The sequence below is a fragment of the Marmota marmota genome, unplaced genomic scaffold (genome assembly GCF_001458135.2).
Source record: "Marmota marmota marmota unplaced genomic scaffold, marMar, whole genome shotgun sequence".
Classification (NCBI taxonomy): Eukaryota; Metazoa; Chordata; class Mammalia; order Rodentia; family Sciuridae; genus Marmota; species Marmota marmota.
In genome coordinates this window covers 10,347,136-10,357,476 of record NW_026000168.1, presented here as the reverse complement: position 1 = coordinate 10,357,476, position 10,341 = coordinate 10,347,136, and the positions used below count along the sequence as shown (strand labels likewise).

The following is a 10,341-nucleotide window of genomic DNA, read 5'->3' as shown; positions in this document are numbered from 1 at the left end:
GCCTGGGTTGTGGCTCAGCAGTAGAGTGCTTGCCTAGCACATGTGAAGCCCTGATCCTCAGCACCACATAAATGTAAAAAAATAAAATAAAAATTAATGTATCTAACACTAACTAAATTTAAAAAAAGGCTGGGAATATAGCTCAGTAGTACTGTGTCCCTAGGTTTAATCCCCAGTACCAAAAGAAAAAATTATATTGTTCAACAGAAAATTATCTGTAACATGGAAAAAAAAAGAGAAATAATATAAGTGTCTAACACCAGAGAAAGAGTTAATAGATAATTATGTAAGCTTTTAAACATGGTGACTATGAAAATAAGATAAGTCAGAAACACTGGAATGAACTATCAAATGTAAGGCAGAATAAAAATCTTCTGAGTTTGTTAACATGCTATAATTTAAAATATATAACAGTTGCACATCCCAGGCTACAAAATTAAAAATTCATGGTGATACATGTAAATCATTTGGTGATGGACTGACAATTTAAGTGACTTTCCTTCTAATATTGCTGTTAAATATAAGAAATTTGTATATAAATTTTAGAATATAAGAAAAAAAATATGCAATCACTTGTGTGTGTGCATGTGGCACTGGAGACTGAACCAGGGCCTGGTGCACCCCAGGCAGATGCTCCACCACTGAGCCACGTGCCCAGCCCCCACAATCTCTTTTTTTTTTTTCTTTTTTTGGTACTGGGGATTGAACTCGGGGGCACTTGACTACTGAGCCACATCCCCAGACCTATTTTGTATTTTATTTAGAGACTGGGTCTCACTGAGTTGCTTAGTGCCTCCTTAGTGCTAAGGCTGGCTTTGAATCCGTGATCCTCCTGTCTCAGCCTCCTGAGCCACTGGGATTATAGGTGTGCACCACCGCACCCAGCCCCCATAATCATTTTTAAAAATCAAAACTTGAACCCACTATAATTCTATGGTTCTAGAGCAATCCACCAAATTACTTCCCAACACCAAAAGAAAACATGTCCCAAACAAGTATATGAGGGAAAAAAATCCATTGTGAGTTTGCAAAATAGATAATTATTAAAGATGAATGATGAATATGTAGGTGTTATTTGTTCATTATATTTTCTTTCTACTATTAATGTTTGAAATATTCCATAGTAATTTTTCTTAAATATTTATTTTTTAGTTGTAGCTGGACACAATATCTTTATTTTATTTATTTTTATGTGGTGCTAAGGATTGAACCCAGGGCCTCGCATGTGCTAGGTGAGTGCTCTACCACTGAGCCAACCCCAGCCCTCCATAGTAATTTTTAATTAATACATTAACCCAACATTCTCAAGGGGAAAAGCCCACCTAATATGGGTCTAATCTGGGCTTTCAATCTACCATCACACTTCTCAATATTTTAAGAGGAATTTATCCCATAGTAATTCTAAAATTCCTATATTTAGAACCTTATATTAAAGTAATAAAATCTGCCTCGTGGCTGTTCTTTTTATAGCATTTCCATTAACAATTTTCAAATGGAATATGCCAAGGGATCCAAAATGGAAGTGAGCTCTCCAATAGCATAAGCATTATTCTTTTCCATCAAACCCTACAGTCTCACTCTAAGCCAAAAGTCACATAAAGAATTTGGGTATGGAGACAATGAGGGCCACTCTTACTGAGTTGTCAGTTTTCACATTCACTAGTACAAGGAAGCAACAGTGAAGGAGAGCCTCAGCCAGAGAAGGTAAAAGGAGACGGAACCACATGTCATGTAGACCCAATGGCAGAAGAAGGGGTACCACACCTAATAATCCCGTGTCATTGCTCCGGAGGTTCCACAGGGCTTTCACTGCTCGCCTGGCCACCCACTCAAATGTGGAATCCCCTAATAGTCTGCTCAGAATCCCAAACTCCACCAGGAGAGAGCCAGCTCCGGCCGTACATGTCTCATTATTGCTGTCAGGAGGAACACCTGTCTTCAGATTCACCTGGAGACAGGAAGAGTGAAAGGTCTCACAACAAAATCCAAGAAGCCATGGGCTGACAGGCCAAGTCACAGACCCAACGCTCAGCTGATAAACCCTGAATGGTGAGAGTCAGCCCACCATCTGCCTGTTATACCCAAGATAAATATGTGAGTTCAGATTGACAGATACAATCAAGACAGTATGGAGTCTTGTCTCATTAATAAGAGCAAATCTTCAGGGGATGATTACAACACTATTCACTAAACCATCTCTTTCAGGCAGGTTTTCTTCATAGTTACAAATGCACCAGGCTCTGGGGATAGAGAAAAAGGCAAGTTATAGAATCATTTCTAACTTTTAAGTGAGCTACTATGAACTCACTAATGCTCAGCAAACAAACAAATCTAGACTGGGAGAGAAGGGAGGTTCAGCCAAAGTATGACAGTCAGTGTCATCATGGAAGCTCTGTGGTCTGGCAGTTCTCCCGGGTTACCCAAAAGGCTGACTCAATTCCCAGAGGAGCTCTGGCTTGGCAAATGAGACAAAGATACAATCTCATTCTACATTCTGCATTGAAATCAGCAGCTAATTTGCTGTTTTGTCTAATCTTTACTTGAAAGATCCATGTAAGAACATTCAGTAAGCTCCTACAATATACACGAGGACCTTTGGAGAAAGAGATCCAAGTCAGAAATGAAGACAAATTTCCCATACAACTTGGTAGCAGGGGATATAAGTCACAGGTATAAAAGAACTTGAGAATACTGAACATGGGAACATAAATTTCTTAAGGGGATGGATTAAGTCACCATGTCACTGTGTGCCCATCTCACAGTAGGTACTCAGTAAAACTAAATGAATTAAAACCCATTTACATTGTATTTAGAACCAAATTCTCCCAAGGACACCACTTACCTCTCCTACCTCAGCCCCATTCCTTCTATCAAAGAGTTTTAATTCAGGAAAATGGTCAGTTGTCAACCACAAAAGGCCAAACCAGTCTACCTACCCGAGGATAGGGGATCCCTGTCTTGGTGTTTTCAAAGGCAGGAAGGAGCCGCACAGCCAGGTCATGGGCCATGTGCAACAATTCATTATCATAATCCTTGATTGCCATGTCACCAAAGGGCTGCTTGGAGTCAGTTATTATTCTGTGGGCAGAAAGGAGGCTTCCCAGAACCCTAATTGCAGGAAGAACAAAACATAAAATAAAATACTGTTTCTTATATATGCAAACAATCCAATTCAAAATGACAGAAGAATTCTCTATTTCCTTATGGACACTGAGCTGACTTGACTCAATGGTCTCCTGAAGTCCTTCCCAGCCCTAAAAATCAAAGTTCACAGCATTACTGACAGGGAGAAAGGGGAGTCACTCATCAGATTTGGTCACCTATACCATAGCACATTAAGAAAAGGTCTGACTGTGGCTGTAGCTCAGTGGTAGGGCACTGGGTTTGATCCTCAGCACCACATAAAAATAAATAAATAAATAAATAAAATAAAGGTGTAAATATTTTTAAAAAGAAAAAAGAAAGAAAAAGTCTGTACTAATTGGGTGTATGCTAACTGTTCTCAAAGTACATATTATCTAGTAGTACTATTAAATTATTCTTGATTTAACTCACTTGGGGGAAAATTTAGCCATATAAGAAACAGAAAAAGGTAAGACAACAAATACCAGGTAACTTGTATAGTTTGACCTCTGATGAACTTCATAGAGGAAAATGACCTACTGAGACACAGGAGGCACCACCCTAGATCTATGTCTGTATAGACCCTCAAGTGTCCCATTCCAATGGATTGTGACTTTTTTTTAGAACAAACGATTTTGTAACTTTAATCTTAAATAAACATTACATCTAGAAACCAGGAATGTCACATAGTAATACAATTTTCAAAAAGTCTAAGTTAAATAGGAAAATAGAAAAAAGTCAAGATATTTCAAACTAAAGAAAGCAAGATAGAAAACTGGCTACAGAGCAGGATTCCAATACATTTAAGAGAGAGAGAGAGAGAGAGACATTAGTAAGAAACACACAAGAAGGAAATAAATCAAAATGCAAACAAACAGTGGTTTTCTGCGGGTGGGGAGATGAGAAGCTCTCGCTTCCTTTAGAAATATGAATGTATTTTCCTAGGACAAAGTGAAGGAAGGAAATGAGACCAGACAAGAGGGAAACCACGAGAGTCTGCACTAGAGGGACACCCATCTTACACAACAATGAAAACATGTTTGTTTTTCCATTCAGTCTACAATGTGATTACTTTAAAATCAACTGTTCCGATTTTGATAAACACTAAAATGAACACGAGAAACACAGACTGCACCCTAACATCTATATGGACTCTCTACTTGGATCCTGGAGCTGGAAAACTCTCAAGGGAATTTATCTCCTTACACACACAGAGAAAGAAGCCTTTAATGCATTTTATTACCTTATTGTGGCCTCAAAGACTTGGATGGTGGAATCTTTGTCAAAAGAAACTGTGTTGATCACTAACTTGACTGCTTTCTGGAACTCGGATGAATTTCCCATTATCTTTAAAAAGAGGAACATAAACCATTATAGCAGCTCGAAATGAAACGGAGGCAGCATCTGGGCCACTTCATCTAAATGTCTGTACTGTATGTGGTTTTGCCACTGTGGGAGTGGAAACACAAAAGGGAGAAAAGCACAGTTATTTTCACAAATCTTCTGGGACAGATGGCAAGCCCGTTTCCTGCAACTCAAAAGTTCTAGCTCCAAATGGCAAAACTGTGAAAACACTTCCTCCTGGGATCTCTGGCACTCCTCCTCTTCCCACTCCTCTCTCTCTCCAGCTTCAGTCTGATTCTATTTAACATGCAAGAGATGTAGTTTCTAAAGCTTCTGGGATTAGTAAAAATAAATCAGAAAATTAAAGAAACAAAAATATGACTTTCCCTTTGCTCCTCAAATAAATCCACAGCTTGGGTGCTTGCTTGGTTTCCAGGAGACCAAGCATCTGGAAAACTGATTGAACCTGTTGCTTCTGTCCAGATGTCTGAATACTTTTAAGAACCAGTGGGAATATTTTTTGAAGCACTGCATAAAACAAATGACATTTGAAATAAAGAAAACATACAAATAATCAGCTGTATGTCCATGATTTTGGTTTTTGGTTGTTGGGTTTGTTGTTGTTGTTGTTGTTGTTTAGGGGGAGGGGTGTTGGAGACAGAACCCAGGACAGAATCCATGCTAGGTAAGCACTCAACCACTGAGCTAAACCCAAAGCCCTCTATATCCATTTTACAAAGTTATCTACAAGTATGACTCCTGTTTGGGGTGTATAGTTATGTCAGACCCAGGTACGCTCCCCTATATCTAGTGCAAATTGGGCATAAAACTTTATACATTAACCTAAATGGAAATAAAATTGAACTGAATTGTGCTGAAAATTTTATGACAATATTAAGACTATAATGACATCATAAGGGCACACACATATACCACAATGAAAAATCAAGAAAAAAAAATAATTCTTTCAGACACGACTGCCTTTGAGTATGTCTTCTTTTTAGCCCTAATGATTTGTTACACATTTTTTTCTCCTCATTGTATTTGCTGTAATGTCAAAGCAAGTACAGAGGTTTCTTTTCTGGCTTTCAGTTCTTTCGTTTTAAAAGATTATGCAATCAATGTGGTGAGTTGCATTCAACAGTCAGGGACTGCTTCCCCCTACCCCCTGCAACCCTGAGTATGGCCGAAATACATCAGTTACAGCCTATTTAAAATGCTAGCAAAAGAAAAAAACCTCAACCTATAACACCTGAAAAAATCAGCCTACAACACTAACACATTAAAGGCCGGATGCTCTAAAATGAAAACCACAGAAATGGGTCTGTTTCCTTACAGATTTTCCCCAGCAACAATGTTTGAGCAGCTGTGGTACTAATATGATCTCAGCCCAAGTGGAGGATGGTGAAGAAATCCAGTGCCTCTGAATTCCACATTGTAGTTTGCCATTTTAGTCAGATAGCTACCAGTGTACAAAATCATTCCCTCATGACTTAGGAAAGGTGGACTGGATGAGAGTTAAATAGGTTTCTTTACTGCAAGACTTCTCAGAACCTTTTGAAATACTGATGTGCAACATGGGTCTTCAATAATCAGACGCAGAATTTCTTTGGTTCATTTAGGAACAAAATTCTTCTTTTGGGGAATATATCCTTGGAATGTTTGCTGGGAAATATTGGGTTAGTTGAAATTCATTTTTGAACAAAACTTTGCACTTCTACAGTGTGCCAGATACTATCAAGTGTCGGGGAGAATTCTGCAAATGATAGAGATGAGGTATGTATTGATCATGGGGATAAAAGATTCATTAGGGATTAAAAAAAAGTTCAGGGACAAGTGAGCATTCATTTTTAAACCAACACTCTTAGGCTGAGTTAGCCTCCAGTATCTTCAACAATTTGCTCTAATTAGGCCACACTTACTTGTCTGGGCACATTTTGATCAGTGATGGTGGATGACTCAAAGGGAGCAGCAATGACTTCAGGAAGATACTGGGAAACTAAACTGCTTTGCAACTACAGCCTAGCAGAAGGAAATCCAGGAGCCCAGACTTCCTATTAGACCAAGGGTCTAATCCTATTTCTGCTACTAATAAAATGAAAATGTAGAGTGATCTCTACAGTTCTTTCCAAATTCTAGAAATTCTATTACTAGCAAAATACAGAAGAGTTGTAATGCAAACATAGCTAGCATTACCCAATTCTAACTCCTAACAGAAAGCTTTAAACTTTTCTAAAGTATGTTAAAAGAAACCAGAAATAAATTATTAAATATAGAATTTGAGCTACATTGTAATGGGAATTTTCTAATGGTAAAGTTTTGATGGATGACAGAAAAGAGTTGGATTTTTTTGTTTGTTTGTTTTTGGTACCAGGGATTGAACCCAGGAACACTTAACCACTAAGCCACATCCCCAGCCCTTTTTATAAAATTTTTTGTTTTGAGACAGGGTCTCGCTAAGTTGCTTAGGACCTCACTAAATTGCTGAAGCTGGCCTTGAACTTACAATCCTCCTGCCTCAGCCTCCAGAGCCTCTGGGATTACAGGAGTGAGCCACCACACTGGGCTGAGAAAAGATGTTTTAAAAACATCACTAAGGAGATTTTATAACAATGCTAGGCTGCACTAGTCCCTGGGAAACTGTACTCATGAGGCAGCTGAGGCACACAGATAACCTGACAACATGCCCATAGTGCTTGTGGCCTGCCACCTGTGTCACAAAACTGTTCAGGTTTCCAGTTCCAGAGTCAATGAGGGAAACCAAAGGAAAGGGTGAAACAAACACCCCGAGAGCAGTCCAGGACTGGAATGGGTAATCTCCAGCCAACAAGAGGAGTGAGGACAGACAGGGCCTCACATGTGGGCTGGCAGCAGGGCACAAACACACTTCAGGAACACGTCCACCCTGAGATCTTTTACTCCTGAATTACTGATTCCAGAAACTGTATATATATCAATGACATTGTCTATGAATTCCTTTAGAGAAAAAGCAGGGAAATGGGGGAAACTGGTTCTCTATAAAACAATCATATAGTTCTTCTTCATTGTTTAAGATAAGCAATGCTTCCCCGGTCATTTAACCTTCAACCCTTCAACCCTTTGCTATTTCCATACAGGTCACTAAAATAAATAAAAGCCATCAAAGCTTTTAAGTATCAAGTTCCCTGAAATTCTCAATCCTAAGGGGAACATGGGGTTAACTCCAAAACATCTTAATTATCGCAAGTAAAAAAGAGGCTGAATACTTACTGCAAGTGTATCCAACGCATCGACAAGAGTCAAAGAATAGTTCCCCAGGACATCATTGATGTTCAGATTTGAACTGAAAAGTAAGTAAAATTAAAATTAAGCAAAGGTATTTGAAAAAAGACCATAAAACTAAACACCCATCAGAAATGAAAATTGCAAGCAATTCTTATTTATTCAGACACTAGTTGTGAATAGATTGGTAGGACAAAGATTTTCTATCTCAAGAGCAAGATTTTCTATAATGCCTGTAAGTAGAGTGGAATCACAGAACTAGGAGACTTGCTTGGACAGTCCTAGGGTAGACAGAACTCAACAGGAAGTAAGGAAACTGAACAAGGGTCCTTTGCCCTCTCTGAGTTAATTTGCTCACCACACAAAATTTCTTTGATCCTGTCCAACTTCAAAATCCTCTAAATTCACAATCATCAGGAATTAATAGAACAGAGAAGAGCCCCAAACCCTGCTTTGGTTCATGCTAAAAGATATCCCCTCGAAATTAACAGAAATAATGGGGAGTCTGTAGATGAGATGTTAGTGGTAAAAAGAGTATGAAGAAGTCAATTTTTTCACATGACCAAAGGATAGATGAGTAATACTGATATTGTAGCTGAAGGTATTTTATTCTTTTTGTTTGTAATGGACTGGAATGTGTAATTTCTGAATTAAGTATCATAAGTAGGTCATATGATGGGGTTTCTGCTAAACCTCCCACCTTCATAATCAATACAAATTTTCCATTCTGCAACAATAAGAAACTAACTAAAGGGCTGTGGGTATAACTCAGTGGTATAGCATTTACCTACTATGCACCAGGCCCTGGGTTCAAATTCAAACCCCAACATCTAAAAAATAAAATAAAAGCTTCTTGCTATAATGCCCAGCCACTAATAACTGATAAGAGGGTATACACCTGTAATCCCAGCTACTTGGGAGGCTGAGGCACGATGATTGCAAGTTTAAGGATAGCATAGGGAACTTAAGAGTCTCAAGATTAAAAAAGGGGCTGAGGGTGTATCTCAGCAGTAGAGCACTTTCCCAGCATATATGCGGGACTGGCTGGATTCCATCCCCAGTACTGAGGGGAATAAAAGAGTAGCCACAGTGGGGGAAAATGTATTTGCAATAACCCTAGTGGTTCCTTCTCTCCACTCTAGTTAGACAAATCTACTTAAAGATCTGGCATATTAGGCCAAATGTGGTGGAGCACACTCATAATCCCAGCAACTCAGGAGGCTGAGACAAGAGGATCATAAGTTCAAGCCCAGCCTCAGCAACTCAGCGAGATACTGTCTCAAAATAAAAAATTAAAAGAGGTGAGGAGGTAGCACAGTGGTAAAGCAACCCTGGGTTCAATCCCCAATACTAAACTAAACAAAAAAAGATCTGCCATGTTCAATAGAATACTTTTAAAATTCCTTTCCAACAAATAATTGCTATATACATTCTCTTTAAAAAGTGTGAGAGCATGAAATTCTCATCATTCCATCTGCCAGCAGCTTACACTGTGGACTTGTTCTTTAGACACTCTTGCTAAAGTCTAGTCACCTGACAGCTCTTAAGGGCCTCAAACCAAGGACTCAACCTTCTAGCACAAGGTGAGAGCACACATCTTCCCAGTACAGCTGGCTGAACCACAACCAGACTCTCCATGAGTGAATGGCCACAGCATTCACCCCACATGGAAACTTTTGAAACACATCCTCTTGAAACAGAAAAGATGGAGAAAACTGTGGCCTCTGATAGAAAATATATATAATATTATTGAACTAACAAAATCAAACTAAAGTGGTTTTTTTTTTTTTTTAAATTCCCACATACATTAAACCTATAACAGCTGTTCAGAAGTGTACCTGGTGCTGTGTGGGTACAGAGAGAACATGAGAAATAGTCCCTGTGTTTCAGGAACTAAAAATCTAGGGAGATAAGACAAAGGGACTTGAACGTGAATACAAAACGGAACTGATTTCTCAGGCAATGTTAAAATGAGGACCAGCATCTCAGAGCAAAGGAACAAAAGGAGAACTGCGTTAATCTGTCACCTTCACACAGCTCAATGGCAATACACAAAAAAGACTAGACTGCCTCTGAAAGAGAATAGATTTTTAAAGAGAGGAAGAGAACATCTTAAATTAGGAATACCTAATAATTAGTCATTTGGGGGCCAAAATTTGGTTTGTTCATTTGCTATTTGCTTTTTGTTTTCATAGCAATATAACCGAGGAGACAGAAAAGTCATGTGCTCAAGGCCTGAACTTATAGTGAGCATTCACAGGATTACAAAAATAACATCCAACATATTCAAAGAAACTCTTGAATTTGGACCCTCTAATACAAATCAGAACTGTGAGAACTAATTCTGCATAGTGATCTATAACTGAATAGAAAAGTTTGCTCTGTAAGGCACTGAGGTTTTATTTACATTGTGTTAACTCCCCATGGGACCCTGCCCTGTCAAGCAAAACAGGCAAGACAAGCCTGGAAGAATGACAAAAAAAGATACACGTTAGGCACCCACATTTTGTTTCTGTATTTTTTATAAAATATCCTAATGGCGAGTTCATCCTACTTTTTTGAAAAAATCATGAAAATACATTTGATTTAAAAAAAAAAAAAAAAAAAAAAAAA

General features: G+C 38.6%; 1 protein-coding gene across 1 annotated transcript in view; it reads right to left on the bottom strand.

The window, feature by feature from the left end:
- Window positions 1-10,341, bottom strand: part of Edem1 (ER degradation enhancing alpha-mannosidase like protein 1) — a 25,660-nt gene that overhangs the window by 12,729 nt on the left and 2,590 nt on the right. Inside the window, exons 2-5 of the mRNA XM_015495079.2 lie at window positions 7,717-7,789; window positions 4,367-4,470; window positions 2,937-3,108; window positions 1,765-1,948 (exon numbers count right to left, since the gene is read on the bottom strand). Coding sequence (XP_015350565.2) covers window positions 1,765-1,948; window positions 2,937-3,108; window positions 4,367-4,470; window positions 7,717-7,789 — 533 coding nt within the window. The remainder of the gene's footprint in view (window positions 1-1,764; window positions 1,949-2,936; window positions 3,109-4,366; window positions 4,471-7,716; window positions 7,790-10,341) is intronic.